Source organism: Callorhinchus milii, unplaced genomic scaffold (assembly GCF_018977255.1).
Source record: "Callorhinchus milii isolate IMCB2004 unplaced genomic scaffold, IMCB_Cmil_1.0 Scaffold22, whole genome shotgun sequence".
Classification (NCBI taxonomy): Eukaryota; Metazoa; Chordata; class Chondrichthyes; order Chimaeriformes; family Callorhinchidae; genus Callorhinchus; species Callorhinchus milii.
The window spans coordinates 5,091,361-5,112,443 of record NW_024704763.1 but is presented as its reverse complement, the minus strand read 5'-3'; the positions used below and the strand labels follow the sequence as shown (position 1 = coordinate 5,112,443).

Here is a 21,083-nt window from a genome sequence, read left to right as displayed (position 1 = left end):
GGCGGGTCACGTGACCGCCGGCGCGCTCGAGACCCGACTAACGGTCGTGCGTGACGTCGGACGGCAGTTGCTGCCCGAGTGCGCGCGCGCGCGCGCGGACCGTCCAGTCCCGCTGCTGTGTGTGTGTGTGTGTGTGTGAGGTGGGCGGGGCCTGGGGGCGGGGCGAGAGCTCGTCGGCGCGACAAAGCATCGTTGCGGTTGTCAGGTACAAAATGGCGGAGGAGTGTACGCCTCCCCCGCTCTTGGAGACCGAGGAGGAGAGCACTGAGGGCGAGGACATCTTCACCGGTGCCGTAAGTCGTTTGTTTTCCGCTGCCGCACGCTCCCCCCCCCCCCCCCGCGTGCCGTGCGCTCACAGCTCCTCGCGGGGTGGGTGAGGGGGAAGGCGGCGGTGGTGGTGGTGGTGGAGGGGGGCCCTGCTGACTAGGCCCGGCCCCGGGCTGAGAGCTTCCATCGCCCCGCCAGCTCTTGGGCTTGTTCGGCGGGACGCGAGGCTGCCGCTGACCTGCTGACTGAGGTTCAAGTGCTGGTCAGGGCGCCGGGAGAGAACTCGCGTGAGTTTTCCCACAGCGTCGCGCCGAGACTTAAACCCCGAGAGGCGCCTCCACGGGGGGGGAGAAGCACATCGTCTCCCTCGGGTGTCTCACGACTGTTTGTTTGGAAGGGGCAGAAGCTGAGCTCGAGAGAGAAGGACTGTACGGCTTCTTGTCTCTCTGACTGACCGAAGCTTTAATGGACGCGCTGCAAAGGGAGAGTCATTTAGGGATCAGTCACACAGACCGTTTTCGCTGAGCTCGTGGTTTCAGGTGAATTGACAGTTTCGGGTGAGTTCGGATTCCCGAAATGCTGAAGGTCCACAGTTTTTGTGAGTGAGTTGTAATAATAATAATAATAATAATAATGCAGCTGCTGATGATGACGATCCTTGCATTTGGTACAGAGCCTTATGTCAGGAGGATATGTCAAAGTGCTTCCCAGGATTTGTTGTTAAATGAAGTACCTGTGTGTTTGTAAGCAAATATGGCAGCCCAATTGCACATAGCAATGAGAAGACACTTCCCTCTAATCCCCACCCTGTTCCTGTTTTTTTTAACACACAGCGGTGTGTAATCTGTTATGCTTCAAATCGCCCCATGGGATTTACTTGTGATAATCCTTGCATTTGATCGGGTGACTATGATGTTAATGTGTCAAAGCTCTTGACAAGTAATTGCTGTCGAGTGTAGTGACTGTAAGCAAACAGATCAAATTGCACTTTTTATCCATCCTGGAGTCCCTCTGCTTTGCCTCCTCCCTCTCTGCCTTCAAAACTACCTAGTAACTGATCCCTTTAACTGCTTGTGGCCACTTCTCTCCTCCCCTCCTCAGCTTCTCTACTCATTCCCCTAATTTTGATCTCCAGAGTCATTTGTGCTTTCAGCTGCCCTTCTGATGTGAAAACAATATAACATGAATACTAATCCTTGCATTTGATATAGCGCTCTTCATGTCTTCCAAACGTCTCAGATAGCTTCACAGAACACACTGTAAGTGAATTGACTTTATATTTGTGGGCGAAACGCCGCAGCCAATTGTGCACAGCAGTGTCCCACAAATAGTTGTGGATTGAAGTGACTAATTTTATTATTATTTTTTTCTTGAGGGATTATTATCAGGTGTGTGGAGTAAGGAAACTTGCCCAAGGTTTTGCCCTGCCTGGAATCGAACCTATGTCTCTCGCTTGCAAGGCGAATGCTCTAACCACTGAGCTACAGGACTCCTAAGAAGGTTGCTGAAGGAGGATGGGGTTAAGCAGTGGAGGGAATCACCTTCCCTAAAGTACAAAAGCAGAACAGCTTTGTGTATTAAGACCTTCCTTTTCAACCGCGCCTTTGGTCACCTTCCCACCCCTCCCCCTGGCTCGTTCCCCGGATCCTAAACTGTAAAGCGTTCTGAGACGCCGTCTGGCGTCCAAGTTGTTGTTGTGGCATCACACTCAGAGCATACAATTGTTGTCAGCAAAATTATAAAATACCGAGCTCTGCGCTCTAACATTCCAGGATTTAAAGTGACCTTCAGACTCTCAAAACTGGTATTCTTTCAGTTTCATGTGAGCAATAATGGATGAAGGAATTTCCTCTCAATAAAAAATATTTTTCATATTTTCAAAATATTATTGTATTTCAAAGGCACAACAAAGGCTCAGTGTTCAATAATGGTGAATATGTGAAAATGCTATAAATGCAAGCATTATCGGCTAGGAGACTAGGAGAAACTCTTTGAAAAGAGCTTATCGAATCTTTAATTGTCCACCTGAACAGGCACATGGGATTTCTGTTTAACTGATTCAAATAACGTCACCTCTGAATGCAGTGCTTTCTCTTACCCTCCTCCCTGGGACTACACTGGTAGGTAGGTGTAAGTAGACTCAATGTAAAAGTCCAAACGTGAGGTTGCTGTCATAAAATGCCTCTAACATAAAGGCTAAAGTGCAACCAAATTATCTAAATGAATACTTGGTCCCTGGTGCTCCTGATCAGCCTCTGCAAGCACTTTGAGACGTTCTCTCCAATAAAGTGTGAATTGTTTTAGATACTAGTTAATTTACTTTTGAACAATGTGCTGTCTGCCACCTTCACACTGAACTTGCCAACTGCTATAACTCAGAACTTTGTTAAAATGGTTGAGAATAACTACCTCGTAAATATAAAGTTAAAACTGAAACTATTCAGATTTCTTCATCTGGTTAGAGGAGTGCACTTCACTCTTGCATTTGGTGGCTTTTCTCAAATTTTTCACAGCTTATCAAAATTTATTTGAGCATGAATCTTTAATGCTACTAATGTAGTAGGTTTTGTTAATGTTGTTACAGGAAGCTTTGATACATCAATGTCCTTGCTCCACTTTTACCTTCCATTTTGTAAAGGTAGGGGAGGTGGGGAGAGCTCTGCTACAAGATGAAAGATTCATTTAGAAAAAAGGCTTGTTTTTAATATTCTCAGTGCTGCTAAGGCTGAAAGTTCAAGACTAAAGCTTGCTGATACTGGTCAGCTAAGCTACTCAATAGTTATTGTGATGAGAGTGTATTTACAAACCACAATAAGGACACATTACGTTATTGTACATTTCAGAGTAATGGTGACTAAACATATCTATAATCCTTATTGAATATATCTACTGTACACAACTTACAGAGCATTTTTGTACTGAGTGGTTTGGATAAACTTGGGAGCCATTCACATATTCTCACAACCAACTTTACTAGTATGTGAAGGTTGTATGGGAATTGAGGAGCTGGAATGCTGTCCTTGAAAATTTCATTTAATCTCTTTCCTACATTTTGTAGATGTTACAATCTTAATGCTTTTGTAAGTTGTATTTGTAAAATTGTATTGTGCTAGACAGTGGATGTCCAACCAAAAGGGTTGATTATCTGCTCCCTCCACACGCTGCAGATCATCCAGAACTCTGCAGCCCGTGTCCTCTCCCGCACCAGGCTCCGCGACCCTAACACCTCCATCCTCGCTCATCTCTACTGGCTCCCCATAACTCACGATACAATTCAAGATCCTGGTCCTCATCTTCAAAGCACTACACGGCCTTGCTCCTCCCTATCTTTGTCCCCACCATCTGGAACTCTATCCTACTGTTCCTTCGCCTCCCTTTCCTTCTTCAAGACCCTCCTCTTCGATCATGCCTTCGCTCAGCCTCCTATCCCTACCCTCCCTGGCCACCAGCCCTCCTGATTCCAATCACCAGCTCGGGTGCGGATCCCTGACTGTCTAGCACCTTGGAACGTCCTCCTGACGTGAAAAGCACTGTGCAAATGTAATTTCTTATTGTGTGCAGAACCTGTAGACAGAATTCTAGAAAAACAATTTCAAAACTTCCCTGATTATCCTTTGAACAGTCTATTTTCACTCATTTCTCTTCTTCATGCACATAAGCAATGTTAAATGTAAAGTGGTCCTACAGTGTGTAAACAGTTGCAGTTTGTTAATGTATGCATAGGACATTTAGTTAATTAAATCAGTTTGGATGCTGCAGGTGTCTTAATCTGATTAGAATCAAATACCACCTGTTTTCTTCCCTCCCCCCCCCCCCCCAGCTTCGTCTAATCTTGTGTTGCAGAACAATTGAGTAAATGGAAGTATTGGCAAAACCTTTCTTACAATGGAACACCTGTATCTTGTTCTGCTTGAATTGTGAACTATTGCCAAGAAGTGTTTGTACTGGGTACGCGCAGTGGCTATATTAACAAATTGGCTTCCATTGGGTTTTAAGTTATTCAATCTTCTCTGAATTTAAGTAGGTTATGGATGAATGTTTTTAATTCTGTGCCTGCTGATTTTCCTCGCTTTCGTAGGCCAGCCCTTCAGAGATGGATCTGATGAAGACTCTCAGCAGTAACTCTAAGGCAAATGGCATCCACCCTCAAGATGATGATCAAGATATATTTGCAGGTGAACTGTTAAAATATCCATCACATTACTTTTCCCCTCAAAAGCACATATCCAGACTGCAGCCAGGATAACAGAGCTGTACGCATGGTGGAGTGAAAAAATGTTCAGTCAATTAAATCTAATGTTATATAAATTTTTTAACAAAGACAGAGTTTATGTACAATGAATTGTGTAAATTTAAGTATGAATTTGACGTAACCCTTACCCTTTGTTATCATGCTCCTGGGTGTTATAGCAAGTTTATTACTTTAATTTTGGGGTATAGTAGAGATTAAGTTGCATCAACCTTTTGTTTAATATTGATGTAGGAGTATTAAAATGTTTGTCCTTTTTCTTAATTTTACATTGATCTCAACGCTAAAAGCTATTCTCAGGTTAAATTTATCTTTGAACAAATCTAGAATTTGCTCACCACACCAATAAAAAGATTGGACATTTAAGTTGTAATGCATATTTACTTGAGCTTGTGAAGAGTGTATTATAATTAATTATTATAATTAATTAAATAATGTATAATTAAATAATGTATTATAATTAATTGTAAGAAAATGCGTTGTGTTGTGAAGTGCTGGCAGAAAGTCACTGCATGGAGGTTTATTGATTTCTGTTATTTGCAGAAGCCACAGTGGAGTTATCGTTGGACAACTCTCAAAATGACTATAATAAGTGTCAGACCAAACTGCCCTCCACTGACCCTTCGCTAATGGTTCCATCCAATACTGCTAGCCAGCCCCAGGCAAAAACCTACAAAGAGGTAAAATCACTTATGAAATATTGTGCAAAGTCTGCCTACCAATTACAGTTGTACCCCCACTGCTTTACTTTTATATAATAGTATGCATTAAGAACACACAGCAACAGTCTTTGACATGCCTGATCTGGGGGAGCTCAATGTGATGCTCCATATGTAATTTTTCATATCCTGAACAAATGTAACAATTTAAAAGATCCAGAGGATGTGAAGACTTGCATTTGTTAACTGCACCTAAAACCTTGAAACTTATTTTTATTCCAATGCATCCTCTAATTGTGGTCAAGTATAGTGACATTTTTCTGGGCAAATACAGTAGCCAATTTCACAAAGTCCCACAGACAGCTGGGAAGTGAAGGATCAATTCATTTTGAAAGATTGTTGCCCAGAAGACTGGGGGTATTCTGTATTGTTTCAAGTACTGTCATGAGATCTTTACTACCCGTCTAATAGGCAGATGGGACTTTGGTTTAGTATCTCATTTGATAGGTATACAGATGTTTGTTGTTGTTATAGGTCCTTGTTGTTACACACCTGAAATATTTGGCTGAAAATCCTGAAGCCTATGGCAATCTGGGCAACATTTATCTTGAATTATAGAATGTTATAAGCGCTATATCAAATGCAGGGATTATTATTATATAAGATGTACTGTGAAGTGACGATTTTGGCACTGAACATTGATGAGCTAGTGATGAGCATCTGATAATTCTAACTAACAGTTGCCACTATACAACAGGTGTTTGTGCAGATCCTGTTCCAATCAGCTACTCACAAATGGTCCTTGTGTTTGTGCAAAGCCCAAGCATTGACTAATGGTTCTGTTTGATATGCTTGGACAGTTGGGTTAGCACTTGTTTGAATCCATTGCTATGATTTAGGGCCTATTAAAACAGCTACTTCAGTATGGGCTTTGTGAGTCAGGAAGCCTTGAGCAATGTTGTTTATGCAAGGTTTCTGGTTAATGTTTATTTAATTGATCCCACTTTTTTCCTCGCATCACCACCACCACCCCTTCCCTTGTAATTGATGATTTGGAACTATCAAATATAACAGAACATTGTAGTGTAATGCATTATTTAAATATACAAATCTATGCACACGCTTGCTCAGTATCTTAACATTTTTTAACCTGAATTTTAGATATTAATCAATTCAAAGTGGTCTCTAGCTCCCTTTGCATTGAATGTTTTTATGTATCATGAAGATCCTAATGGGAAGTTGTATTACTTACTGAGCAGCTTTTAAAACCAACAGAAGAAGACTGTAGCTTTGGTCTTTTAAATTTGATGGTTCTGCTCCCCTCTTGGCCAAGTTTTTTTTTTTACCCCCCACCCCCCCCAATTATTTGAGTGCACCTGGCAGTTGTGTTTCACAAAGCAGATATCAGCAGATTTATGTGGAAACTCCATCCCGAGTGTCCTATAATTCCCATCATGGGACATTCTATTTAATATTGCATAAAGTAATGTAGCTGGCATTTAGGTTCTTGTGGAGCTAAACTGTCATGGAAAGCTGCTCTGTTGTTAGCTTTTGTTTCAGCCTGTAGAATTATTGAGCTTCAGGCAATGCTTACTGATGCTCTTTAATTGGCTTTCTCATTGAACTGTTTTTGGTCTCCACTCCCAGATTTCTCACTTCCAGTGTTGACGGGAAGTTACCAAAAACATTTTTTGTAAATCTGATTTGGAAAAATGTCACTGTTACCAGAATGCTAGCTGATAGGAAATATAAATAATTGTTTCAAAAAGAACTTAAACATTAGGGAGCACAAGCTCAAAGTTTTCCCTGCCTTGTTGTCCTACCATTGGCAGCCAAGATTTTAATGATTATATCATTGCTCTTAGAACTCCCTGCTTTCAATAACTTTCTGAAACAGATCTCTTTAAAACCCTCCTTTCCCACTTTATTCCTCTTCCCCCTCCCCTTCCCACATTGCTTGGGTTTCCATTCTGTGTCTGAAGAGATCTAATCTTTGGTTCATGTGGAGGTGAATGTCTTTGAATTACTGATTGGATCATGATTGTAATTGTTTCTTTGCAGTTAGAGATGATGGTGGCAGAAGAAGAGGAAGAGAATGAGGACCAATTTGATCTGAAGGTTACAGTTACTGAACCAGAAAAAGTGGGTAAGTTAAATTGGCCATTGGTATTGGTCAAACGGTTTAGCAAAAAAGCATAATTGGTCTGGTGGATAGTTTAGCCTTTGACTATCACTCGTATTGGCCCGAATTCCAGTATGTCATTGTGTCCCAATTGAATTTAGAAATCTCAACATGGAAGGGAATTCAATCATATTGTCATACTCTAATACTGAGCTATTCAGGGATACTTTACATTGGTCAAACTTGTTGTCTGGGTGAGACAAGTTTCTGGAGCAGTTGGAAGAAGTACTTGCTTTGTCAGTTGGCAGTTTTGAATATCAAAATCTGCCAGTGGGTAATTTGAGCATAAGTGGAGAAGTGGTGGCGAGCACATGATTGTAATTTGAATATTTTCTTTCAGTAAATTCCTCAGCATCTGTTACAAGTTATGATTTGTCTCAACAATTAGAACCTCCTCGATATTTGCTCAGAATGTTAACTATGTCCTGCCTTAAACTGTTCATAACAGTTTAGACAAACAGAGAGAGAGGGGGAAAATCCTGGATTTAAGGCCCTGTTCTTTAGTGCACTCTCTCCCTTAACCTCAAGTAATTGAGCATAAACTCCAGAATATTCATTCAACAATTTGCACTTGTATATTATTGCCTTTCATGTAAAATAAATGTGGAAATGCTTAAAAAAGGTGGTAGAGATCACTGAACATGAAGGAAAGGGGGTGAATTTAAAGACATTATTGAGGCTGTGTCTTTAGTCATACACATGTTCACGTGAAGTACAAATTGAGATGGCAGAGAGGTTAACTGACAGCTTGAGGAGGGCTGACTACTGCACTTCAGTCTTATTGTGATTGGATAGCATGGCATTCAAGAGTACTTAGGTAGTTGAGCTGGTTGGTCTGGTAGGCGAAAAGAATGTGGTAGGTTTCATGTGGGAGACGAGTGGTGAAGAAAACTTGCAGGGCTGGAGAAAAGATAAATGAGGAAATCCATGAGTACCGCATTTGGAGTCTAAGCTTCTTTACAAACATCATTTGCCACTAGCACAAAAGATTGTTTCCTTGAACTCTGTTCCATCAGAGGCTGCACCTTACCCAGTACAATATAAATTACATTTGTATGCGTCTTTCACGACGGGAGGTCGTTCAAAGGCGCTGCACAGTCGGGTTTGGACCCGAGCTGGGGGTCAGGAACGGGGAGAGTGCCGGGCAGAGAGGAGGAGGGTGACCGAGGCTCGGTCGAAGAGGAGGGTTTTGAGACGCACCTTGAAGGAGGTAAGGAAGGGAACGAGGCAAAGGGAATCTGGGATGGAGTTCCATAGGATGGGGACGGAAAGGCTGAAGGTCTGACCGCCGATGGTGGAGCGGGCTGGGTGTGGGGTGCGGAGCAGGCCAGAGTCTGCCGAGCAGATGGAGCGGACAGGCTGATATGGATCAGCAGGTTACAGAGGTAGGGAGGGGCAAGGCCATGGAGGACTTTGAAGTCGAGGATGAGGATTTTGAACTCTTAAGACATGTACCCAGGTGGATCCATGTTTTATTCTTGAAGAAACATTAAACTGCTTTTGTTCTGTTTCAGAGGTAAACCATTTATTGCAAATTCCAATGACACCCCATTAACATCGGGCACTAATGGTCTGTCTGGAGAGAGGTTCTAACAATACCTCACCAGCTTGTTTGTTCAGAGTTTAAACTGCAGCTTTTGTTCTGTCCCATGTCTGCAGAGAGCTGTTTTTGACCAGCTGACGACTGAATTACTGTATCACAAATTATCCTGTCTGCTGCAGAAACCAAAATACCATGCGTGGTGATATTGCTCCAACTGCATATGTGTTGTTACTTCATTGTTCATAGATCAGTATAGAAATGCACTTGAATTAACTTTTTTTCACTTGTTCAGGGGATGGGATGACTGCCTACATGGCCTACAGAGTGTCCACATTGGTAAGTAGCAAATGAATGCACTGTATCTTCCCAGTCATCTCTCACCTCTCTAATTCTGCCATAATTGTCTTTCACTACCACTCCCTTGCACTGCTCTCCTTAGCCACCCCCTCCTGCTGTCGCCTATTGTTGATACCCTCCTTAAGATAACAACCACTTAACTTTTTCCCTTAACATGTCACCACACTGGATGTTATAAAAGCCTTCGACTCTGTAAACCATGGCTCCTTGGAATCTCAGTTTAGCCCCCACTTAATTACATTGTTCATCTTATACTAATAGCACCACGTACATTTTTAAAAAAAATGTCCAGGTGGACCCATCGCTGCTGCCATTAGGCTGGTTTCTGTTCACACCACCATCAACTCTTACTACATGGTCTCTTTCAATTTGCTTCGGTAAATGTATCACTTTGAATAATGGATTCTTATTTATGGGGCTTTTACTATTGGGTTCAGTAGATGTGAAATCTAATTTTCAATCATTTTTGTTTATATGAGGTTGCGAAGGCAAACACATTTGCTGACATACATGCTTCATGTCATTTTGATTCAAGTATTTTTGAATCTTTCCACGCGACGAGATGCTACATTAAATATATTCCAATGTGGATTGTGTGCTGCTCCTTAAATAACCTCTAGGTGGAGCTATTGGTATGACTACTTGGTACATAATTATATACTTACCAGCTTCTGATTTTCATCAGTAAAAAAATATAATTCTTTACAAATTTCTCAATTGAGGAGAATGAATTACAGTTGTTTAAATTGTTTTAGACCCCTGTTTTGAACAAAAATAGCAGATTTCTGAATTGGCACTTGCTGCATGTGCATGTGTTGCTTGCAGGCAGTGTTGCTTGAAGGAAATTACTTTGACTGCGCTTCCATACCCATATTAGCATGTCCAACACCTGGAAGTGGTGACTGTTGAACTCACATCTGTGGTGATTAGGGGATAATTAATGACTGGAACAAGTAGAATGGCCATGTTTAAAAAGCAACTTGTGGCTGTGATGGAGAATGTTAGGTGGGGAGTCTGTTGGGGTGAGATCAGAGGGGCTGAAACCCACCTTGTGATCTTGGGATTTTTTTTGTTACAAAATTTTTTAAAATTCCTTTATGATCTAAAGAGAAATTTGCTAATGGTTTACATTGATGTGTAATGTTTGCTGCCCACCAGAAATAAGTTAATAATCTAGTGTAAATTGCCATTGTTTTTAGAGATTAAAGATAGAACTAAAAGGGGCAGATTACCAAAAAATGAATGGCACTTCAGTGTACTTTCTGTGAACCATTGTCCTATTGCGCATTGACTAAGTTACTCAATGGATTTATTCCAGACTAGTTTACAAATGTTCAAGAGGAAGGACTTCAGTGTAAAGCGAAGATTCAGTGATTTCCTGGGGTTGTATGACAGATTGTTGGAAAAACATTCCCAGAATGGTTTCATCGTCCCTCCACCTCCCGAGAAGAGCTTAATAGGTGGGTTTATAATTTAGGAACTTTAATCCTGTTAATTTTTCTATTCTCTGTTCTGTTAAATGTTAGAGTTATGTGGAACTTTACAAATAACCTAACAAAATTAAAGGAGTGATCAAAAGGAAGATTATTTGATAAAGGAAGACTAATTGTTTGCTATGGATCGGTATTTGTGGTGTCATTGTATTGTTTCTTTTGTCCTCATTCCCTCATTTGCCAATTTTGCCTATATTACTCGAGTCTGTAGGAATTTATTGTGGGCCAGTCTAGAGCTTTTAAGCATGGAAGTACTTTGATTTGTCACTTATGTCTAGGATTTCACTTGTGTTGCTGTTTTGCCTGTATGTTTTGAAGAGCCATCAAAACCTACAAAGTATCAAACACAAAATAGAGAAATCTTAATTTATTTGATTCTCTAAATGTTAAATCTAAGATAGATTTATGTGCAATAAATGCTGTCCTTTAGGAAATTAGTCCACTAATATTGTTGTGCTATAGCCTCCAGTGGCAACCTTTAGTGATGAAAGGCAGTATTAAATTGCCTCTGATGACAGCCTCTAGGGCAAGCATCCCTACAGTAACTTTCAGTTGAGTGTTCAGGTTCTTTTCATTAGTCAGCAAGTTACTTGGGTATGTGTAGTCCATGATGCAGAATGAAAATACTTCTATTCCTCAGCTGAGTTAGGTTGCAAATGTCTTGTTATGCTGATGTAACTTTTGTGTGTCTGGTTCTTTTAAGGTATGACCAAAGTGAAGGTTGGAAAAGATGACTCCTCATCTGCAGAGTTCTTAGAACGGAGGCGAGCTGCATTAGAAAGGTGATTGCTGAGAGAGACTTCCATAGACCAAGGGCATTTATTTTCCGTTGCTCCTGAGTTGTAAATGGGTAAACATACTTTTTCACACCCAGATGTGATGTTTCTCACATCAATTCTGAAATGGATTCTCCATATGTTGTCACAACAGAGACAAATCCACTCTAGTCTAATAATGTTCTACTAGTCCCAATTTTTTTTTAAAAAAACTATGAAACTAAGACATTGTACAAAGCGAACTGTCCAGATAGCAATAATGCTGTGTGGGGCTGGGTTGATGAGGCTGTACGTGGTACAGTCAAATTAGTGCATTTAGAAATTCCTAAACTTATGGAACTAAGTTGGGCTCGTCTGTAACTTGCGGAATCAGGGTGATCCACAGAACAGAAGTGCTCTGAGTTCTGCACCAGTTTAATTGTCACTTGGGCTCTTGTGAAGCTGGTGTTCTAACCTAAACTGCACCTCACTTGGGAGTGCTTGGTATGGACACTGTATCCAGAGAAGAAATATGTTCTGTTCCCCAGCCCTTTGTGCATTAAAATTTATTGAAGCTATGAATCTGAAAGCATTCCGACAGCTAGCTTTTTAACTGCATAAAATCAGATTAATGATTATGAAAAACAATTGTTTCCAACATTCATGGAGACATGGAAGTGCGTATCTTAATGAGTTTAAGATGTATTGTTGCTCTCGCACTAAATTGAGATGTGGGAGTCAGATTAAGGAATTCTTTAGTGATTGCATGTGCTCTTTGCAACCACAAAGTGCTCTGTGTAGTCTCCAGTTTTCCTCAGATTTACATTCATTTGCAAGCTCTCTTCTTGGAACTTAAGTGTTAGTTCTGCCAATATGAATATATTAAACTCTTTAAACTGCCCAGCTCTAGAGTCCATTGTGTGTCATGTTTGCTGCACATACATGCTGTGGTTATGGTAATAGAAACTAAGTTAGCCCTACCTATTTCCCCACTAATTTCACTGTAAAATTGCAAATGATCCTTTTATCTGTTCTGCATTGTGGTTTAAGCAACACTCTGCAAGGTGGGCAGATTTCAGTTCCTAAAGTACTCCCACGTTAGTTTGATCTAAATATGTATTCCCACCCAGGCGGGGCTTGAAGCAAGTGCAATCAGCACTATTCCTGCGTGATGGCCAGTGCTTGCAGTCCTACTATCTTAAACAAGCGATCAATTCTATTTAGGACTGAAACTAGCCATGAGGCCATAAACCCGCCTCTGGCCAAATGCAGTAGAATCCTTATATAAGGCCAGATCAATCCCCCAGTGGATCAAATTCAAAATCCTCATCCTCACGTACAAGGCCATTCACGGCCTTGCTCTCTCCGACCTACTATCCCCCTACTTACCTGCCCGTACCCTCCGTTCTTCTGGTTCCGGTCTGCTCCACATCCCCTGCCCCAACCGCCCTACCATCGGTGGCCGGGCCTTCAGCCTCTCAGCCCCCAGGCTCTGGAACTCCATCCCCCAGTGCCTTCGCCTTGCTTCCTCCCTTCCTCCTTCAAGGCCGGTCTCAAGACCTTTCTCTTTGACCGTGCCTTCAGCTCCTCTCTCGACTCTCTACCTCCTCCTCGCTCCCTCCCTTCCCTCCCCTCACCCTGATCATTTCCCCCCTGCTCGGGTCTTGACCCAACTGTCCAGTGCCTTGGGACGTCCTCCTGACGTGAAAGGCGCTCTATAAATGGAATCTTGTTGTTGTTGTAAGGCAATATTTGGTAACCATTAAATTTCAGTACACTTCCTTATTGGGGTATAATCAAGAACGGCTGCCAGTAGCTGCTTCTGAATGGTCTCTGATCCCATGACAACTGGGGTTAGTGCACGTGCACATCATGCTTACTGTACTTAGAAAAAATCTTAACTTCCAGGTTACTGCTGATGTCTATTCCTACGTGCTGTCTATGTGCAAGTGCTTCTGCATGTATTGTGCATCTGCTTGAAGTGACATCAGAAACCTGACAACTGTATTTTAGTCAGCCATTGTTTAGTGTGCAGGAAGCTAGCTATTCTGTGCACCAAAACACACTGGGTCCATAAGGCATTCTGCCTTAAAAGTGAACCTACCTTTATGGGGATGCTGGTCTCTACTACAGTTTGGGGTTTATTTGCATGATCTCATTTGGCTTTGGTTGGTCTCAATTCTTTAGCATTGACCATGGATTGGGCATCCAGTGTATTTTCAACTACTGACTAACAACTGTTTTTTGTGCAGGTATTTGCAGAGAATTGTCAAGCACCCCACCCTCTTACAGGATCCTGATGTCCGAGAATTTCTGGAAAAAGATGAGGTAAACCTATAAAACATAAAGTGCTATATCAAATGCAAGAATTATTATTATATTATAAAGGGTCTTCAGCAGCGACATTCAAGGAATTTTGATATTCAGTCTCTAGTTACAGCAGAGCTAGCAGATTCATTCTGTGTTCAGGCAAACACTAATTTAGCCACTTCATGTTATGAATCCAGTGTAGTTATGCTCAAATTCAGGGTCACAGCGTTCTAGCACAATGCTAATTTATTGAGGGGCTTCAGGCATAACTGCTTCATGCATGGACATCCACAGCAGGCAGAATTGAACTATGCATATTTCATCAGAAAGTTACAATAGTTTGATTAGCAAGGCAAACTTCCTGAGATTTGACATTAACAATCCTGGTGGTTCATCTGTTTTTACTGTCCTGGAAGATAACGTCACTGTTTGACTATTGGTCGTGACTGGCAGAATGAAATGTGAAGGAAAACAGTAGATTTAAAGGGGACGTTAGAATAATATTCTTTACACAGCAGCTTGAATATGGAAATTTTCAGTCAGGTCCATTAATTCTCTTGAAATAGCTGCTTGCAGAGAATATTAAATGGTATGGGGGGGGTGCAGGATTAGATTGGGTGCCTTGTGTGTAGAACACACCATAGCAGATTTGATGGACCAAATGATCTTTCAATTGTGCCCCTGACATTTATTTTCTGATTTATTGTTGGTGTTAATTTGAAAGCTCCACTTTAGAGACTGACAGATGCAAATGTTTGAAAGAAGTAGTACTTGGTGAAGGGTAAGACTGCCTAATGTTTGAATCTTATTTGCAGCTTCCCCGAGCAGTGAGTACTCAAGCACTGAGTGGAGCTGGTCTCCTTCGGATGGTGAACAAGGCGGCTGATGCTGTCAGCAAAATGACCATCAAGATGAATGAGTCTGATATAGTGAGTGTTTCATAGCTGCTATGAATGCTGTTAAATTTCATACTTGATGGTACTAGAATATACATCAAAGTAAGATGAATCCGAATGAATAAAATGCAGAGGTGAACAAGTCTTTTTAATGCTATCGTCGGCACTCACAGTTGTTGGAAAAATTCCAGTGCCAATGGGTAAAATGATTTGCTAATTATTTCAGCACTAATCATATTGTTCAGGGTTGCACATGCGCATTTGAATTTCTGGTTCCTGACCAGGCATCTGGTCTCATGAGGAATGAGTTTGACTCTGAATATTTCAAGCTGTTTCAATGCCCCCAAATTGGAAACTGGGGAATCTGTCAGGAAAATTGTTTTTTTCCCCCCACTTTTCCTTCTCCTTTTCTCCCACCCTGCTGCAGTATGTAATGCCTGTGTTTTTTCTTTAGTGGTTTGAAGAAAAGTTTCAAGAGATTGAGAGTGAAGACCAGCAGTTGCGCAAACTCCATGCTGTTGTGGAAACTCTTGTCAATCACAGGAAAGGTGAGGGTCATGGTTTGATGGCTCCTCATACTTATACAGGTGCCGATGGGACAATGTGAGTGAAACCGAACTATGTTCACTGGGATTCTGATTTATGTTGTAGCAAAAAGGACCCTTGCTGCCTTCCAAATACCCTTGTACTAATTGACTAATTGTTATGTTGTTTAGACATTGTTAGAAGGAAATGACATCTACCTGGAGGATACACTGAAGGGATGAATGTGGGATAGATGGAAGGGATAGAAGCCTCCTCTGGGGTGGGAGGGAGGGATGATTGGGTTATCTGGGGATGGATAAAGATACTGCCTTTGCAATTGCCTTTCAATATGGAGATCATTCTGTAGTAGGTTCTCAGTTAATTGGAGCTAGTGCATTTGATTCTGCTGGTATTGGGAGTGGTGGTGGTGAAGGATGTTGACTTGGTGTTTGACGATGATGTGTGGAATTATCACAAACTCAATGCAATGGTCATATCAAATTCTGAATAATAGAGAGGGAATATGGAGACACTGTCTGGCGTGAAGGGTGCAAAATAAATGCAAGTTGTTGTTGTGGAAATATTTGAGAAAGCTTAGAGTTGATATAAAACTCCACCTTGACTTGGATATCAAAAGTGCTAGTACATCCTCGACCTAATTAGCCTCGGCTATAGTATTGCTTGTTTTGTCCTTTGTTGCCCACTGAAGGCTTTTTAAACCTTGCTGAGGTATGGGTCCTGGTACCTTGACCAGGTGGCTATTAAATAAGCCTGGACAATGTTGGTAGGACATAACAAAATCAGTCTAAAGCTAGTACCTGGTCTTATCCCAAGAGATATGATGTATTCATATGTTGTATGTATAGATTGCTAAATAGAGCTGGGTTCAGGTTGTTATGGCTTTTATTTGTTTCAGAGCTTGCAATGAATACTGCAATCGTTGCCAAGAGCACAGCAATGCTGGGGAGCTCAGAAGACCACACGGCTTTGTCTCGTGCCCTCTCTCAGCTCGCGGAGGTTGAGGATAAGATCGAACAACTGTACCAGGATCAGGCCAACAATGACTTCTTCCTGTTTGCAGAACTATTGAGTGACTATATCCGCCTGCTCTCTGCAATGAGGGTATCACCAGGCATTACAGCCTTTATTCTCTGAACCAAATGATCTCCATGTGCCAATGTGTTTACTTGTACTGCTGGTATTTTTTTCCATGTTACTGTTTCTTTCTGGTCCATTTTAATGCTTGATTCCAGATGATATTGTTTTTTTTAAAAAAATACTAATTCTACACCTTCCCTATATTACTTATGTAATATTATGGAAGTTTGGTAATTTGTTCAACATACCGAGCATTCTCTTAGTAACTTCTTCTGCATCTGATTTACTTTTGATGTTCTGTTAAATGTGGATGAGGTTTCTGCTGTGTAGACAAACCGGTTCATCTCAATTTAAAACAGATTCATACTTTTAAACTTGCTTCACGTCTTCCCCCTTTTATTAAAAAAAGCCTCCGAGTGACCAGTCTATTGAGTGACCAGTCTATTTTTAGGGCTTTGTCCCCATAATTCTGGAATTATCTAGTTGTACGCCCTTTAAGAACATTCCTTATTGTTGGGGGAATGATATTAATTTGGGTAGCTCTTTCAAAGAGCCAACATGGACACAATGGGCCGAATGGCCTCCTTCTGTGCTGTATAATTGTGATTGTAATTGTGAGACCAAAATTGTGTGCAGTACTTCTGAGTCTCAACAAGGCTAGATACAATTATATAATCCCCTTAACATATTAATGTCCTTTATAAGGCCCCCTAAAGATAGCTTTATAACTGGATTGTAAACGTATCAATAATAAGGTGCTGTTGTCCTCCAGGGCGTGTTTGACCAACGGATGAAAACGTGGCAGCGCTGGCAGGATGCTCAGACCACATTGCAAAAAAAGAGAGAGATTGAAGCTAGACTTATATGGGCCAATAAACCAGACAAACTACAACAAGCCAAAGATGAGATTTCAGAGGTATGAAAGTTGTATGCTGTCATTGTTCCTGCAGCATAAACAATGACCACCTGTTACGTTGGTATTAAACGCTTAACACATTAAGGTTTGGACAGAGCTTCCCAGAAGCATTGCATCGTTTTTGGTTTACTGGTGCCTGACCTATCCAGTCGTAGCTTCATGTGTGTGGCACCTTCAGGTGAAAAATTCCCGGTCTGGAATGAATTGCTGACTCTCCCTGGAAGGATGCACCCTGGTTTCTTAATTTTGTAAAATATTGGGTTCAGGTTAGCATGAACCAAGGTTTGGGGACCCCAGAATATGTTGGAGCTACTTGTTCATTGAGAGCAATGTCTGTCTGCCAGGCTTCCTGTTGCTTATCCAGCTTGGGATCACCTTACCTAACTGGTGACTTTTTTCTTTAGTGGGAGTCCAAAGTTGTACAATGTGAAAGAGAATTTGAGCGGATTTCGGCTACAATTCGCAGAGAAGTAGCCAGGTTTGAGGTAAGTGCCCACTTTGACATCAGAGCATTAGTAGCCTCAATGTTCTGCTGAGATTGCCTGAAAACCGCTGGGCTCACATTGCTGGTTGCAGTTTCCACCCAAAAACTACAACACAAAGGGAGAGCAGTTTTTGTTCAACATTGATGATTAGACCATACATCTTTATTATTGTGCGATGCAAAAATCCAAACCAATCCTGTATAGTTTCTGTTGCTCTTTAGCAATGTATGGTAACCATTGTCCCTGACTCCCCAAGCTTGCAAATAGTTGAAACATTACCTAGTGAATTAGTTTATCCTGGGACGAAGATGTCAAGTTGACTCATTTCCTATTTATAAAATTTAGAATGAATGAATTACTGCTACTATAAACTCCCTGAAAAAAATCAAGGATGTTCAGCATTGGGTACTGCTGCTAAAGGTATATACCCTGGGCTCTAGTTGCGAGTTTTCATATTGCTGTTTCTCTTGATCTGCAGAAAGAGAAAACCCAGGACTTTAAGAGTCGTGTTGTTGCATATTTGGAGACTCTACTGAACTCTCAGCAGCAGGTGAGTAGTGTGATCCATCTTGCAAGTGAAAGACCTGGTTCGATTCCCGAGCAGGGTGAAATGTTGGGCAAGTTTCCTTGCCCACAGAATATGCAGTCAATTCACTTTACAATATATTCTGTGAAGCTCTTTGAGACTTCACGAAGATGTGATGAGGTGCTGTATCAAATGGAAGGATTATTATTAATATTGGAAATTATGGAGAAAGAATAGGGGAAATGGAATGAGATCTGCCATTATCTAATAGAATAGCTGAACAGTCTTGATTAGCTGACCAGCCTCCTTCTGATCCTTTTCCTATAATACTGAGTGGTAAATTGCAAGATGAGTAACTCACTAGTGAGTGGCGAGACTGAGGCTAGTCCTGTGTTCTCTGAGCTAGAAAGTTAGTGAGGGTGGTGGTACAGAGATATTGAAACTCTCTGAATTTTCAAATAACTTCTTCAAAATCAACACTTTCTCTTTTGTTTTTCTTTTTTTTTGCAGCTTGTAAAATACTGGGAAGCTTTTTTACCAGAAGCAAAAGCGATTGCATAGATGGAACAAGATGAGTGGACACTGCTGCCTTTTATACCAAACCGCCAGCCTATAAGCGAATCTGCAGTTTCATTTAAGAAAGTGCTGGCCTCTGGCTGGCTGCTGCTTTCTTGCTCTTCCTGCAATTGAATCTTATTACCAATGTATAATCTTTACTTTCCATATTTTCTTAATAATAATTGATCTGCAGGAAGACCTGTTTAATTAGTGGGAATTTCAGACTTCAGACAAATCCCTCAAAAAGCAAATTGGATGCATAGGGAGGGGGAATGAAAGAGGCAGGTAGAGGAGAGAGTTATTGCATTAGTAGTAAAATAACATGCAGTTTATCTGCCTATCCTGATAGCTTCAGAATGCCCTGCTCAGTTACAGCACTAACTTGGCTGCAGCAGCAGCATATGCAAAAGCCAGTTTTTTATTTTACTTTGACTATCTGATTCTACAAGTTCACATAAAGACCAAAGAGTTTTGGGATCTGAGCAATAGCACTTCTGGACAACTGTATCCACATTGCACCCAATTAAACTCAGCACATATAGGGTACTGCCAATATTTTCGAAATGCCACAGAATTTTTTTAAATGAAAGCTCTTACCCAGCTAAGTTCTTTAGAGATATGTAGTTACAGTTTGGGAGAGTCCCAATCGCCCCAATTGAGCGGATCTCTGCTACAATTCGCTACTAACTCTTAAACTCCGGTTTCCATGTCATTGAAATATCTTTTTAGCTAGCTGACCATGGTCAAATGTTCAGTTGGGGTTTAGGTTTACAAGCACTGCTCTGCATAGTCTATCAAAGGAGAATATCTGCCTATCCTGATGATCTTGGTAATGTCTGGGTTACATTTTACAAATGAGTGTATCAAGATTTGAGTTACTTGTGTTACAGTTATTTGTGTCCTTCCATCTTCAATGAGTTAGTGAGGATATACTAATGCAGTAAGATAGGCGGTGAGGCTCGGGATACCCTGGTAATTTGCCCATGTTGATTTTAGATTTCTCCTTGAGCAGTTTCAAAGACCAAAGTCTCCTTTGAGGATATCGGTTCCTTAAATATTTTCTGGTGCATTGCCCCATGAGCTTAACTGAAAATTCTCCTACTTGGTAGAATGTAGCTCCTACAAGATTGACTGAGGAGAGGGATCTATCTAAATAAAGCTAAGTGGCATTTGGCCATCTTACTACTTTACTTAGTGCATTCAAGATGAATGGAGATGTACAGGAAAGGGGAAAGATTAAAAACTTTGAGATTGGATTTGGTTTCTGTCATCTACTGAATGACCAGTAACAAGTTATTACAGTCATATAAAACTCTTTCATTTGCAGCTACAAGATGCATTGAAACGTCCTATTGAAACTTGCCTCCTTGTAGATACCTCTAGTTGGGTTTAGCATAGGACAAATCACTGAGCGTGTACAATCTACCTGTCTTACCTGTTTCTTTGCCAGTAGAAGTCACATATTACTAGCAATTGGGATTGTTCTGAGCTGGGAAGAGATGCCAAACTTAGAACACCCCTAGCAGCTGAGCTATGGCTATGAAGCAAAGTGGCCTGTTCTCGTGGCTCTCCTTGCTGAAAATGAAAGCAGCAAAGTTAGGGAATCAGTTGGGAAGATAATAACGCAGCCTGTACACGTACTCATTATCATGTTCAGTTTCAATTTAATCTGAAACTTTAGATTATTTTTGTGTTTGATGCCCTGAATGAACAGGTACTGCTTTTTTTCTTTTGCACATGCCCTGTTTTATAATCTTTGCACATTAATGCACTAAAACCTTTCATTGACGTGTTTTTTTTGTCTAATGAATTCCCAGAGGAACTGAAATCCTGATCTTCCCTTTCACACTTTGTCTCTCTGTGGGAGAACTAAGTGAAACCAGCTCACTTCTGTCAGTCTTTTGTGACATTGTCATTTACATTCATAATAAAGTTTGTAAGTGGTTTGCCAGATTTTTCTATGGATTCCTCTTTGTAAAGTGCAATTAAAGATATTTCCGTACTAAGTAGGACAGGGTGATACAACCTTTTATAAGCAACAATGCATAAGCAATATTTGTTTCCCTTCCAGAAACATTTAGAAATCCTATGTTTTAGGTTTTTGTAACTGTATGACTTAATTTCACAAAATTTTAGATACAATGCAAACTTTAAATAGGCAATGTAAAAATTTATACAAACTTTAAAACAATACAGCCAGCGACAAGGTTTCTCTCTCAACCAATGTGTGTGTGTCTGTCTGTCTCTCTCGCTCTCTGTGTGTG

The 21,083-nt window shown here is 41.0% G+C and overlaps 1 protein-coding gene across 2 annotated transcripts; it reads left to right on the top strand.

Annotated features, from left to right (window-relative positions):
* Window positions 1-144: 144 nt before the first annotated feature.
* Window positions 145-20,772, top strand: LOC103188658 (sorting nexin-1). Of its 2 annotated transcripts, none has more exons than XM_007908712.2 (15): window positions 145-293; window positions 4,346-4,442; window positions 5,060-5,196; window positions 7,237-7,321; window positions 9,193-9,236; window positions 10,576-10,717; window positions 11,454-11,532; window positions 13,758-13,833; window positions 14,631-14,744; window positions 15,166-15,259; window positions 16,153-16,358; window positions 17,107-17,250; window positions 17,655-17,735; window positions 18,214-18,285; window positions 18,772-20,772. In XM_007908712.2, the coding sequence occupies exons 1-15, from the start codon at window positions 213-215 to the stop codon at window positions 18,820-18,822; spliced, it is 1,503 nt and encodes a 500-aa protein (XP_007906903.1). In that variant the 5' UTR covers window positions 145-212; the 3' UTR covers window positions 18,823-20,772. The 2 variants fall into 2 exon arrangements, with proteins under 2 accessions (XP_007906903.1, XP_007906911.1); XM_007908720.2 differs by lacking the exon at window positions 145-293 and adding an exon at window positions 610-824.
* The last annotated feature ends 311 nt before the right edge of the window (window positions 20,773-21,083 follow it).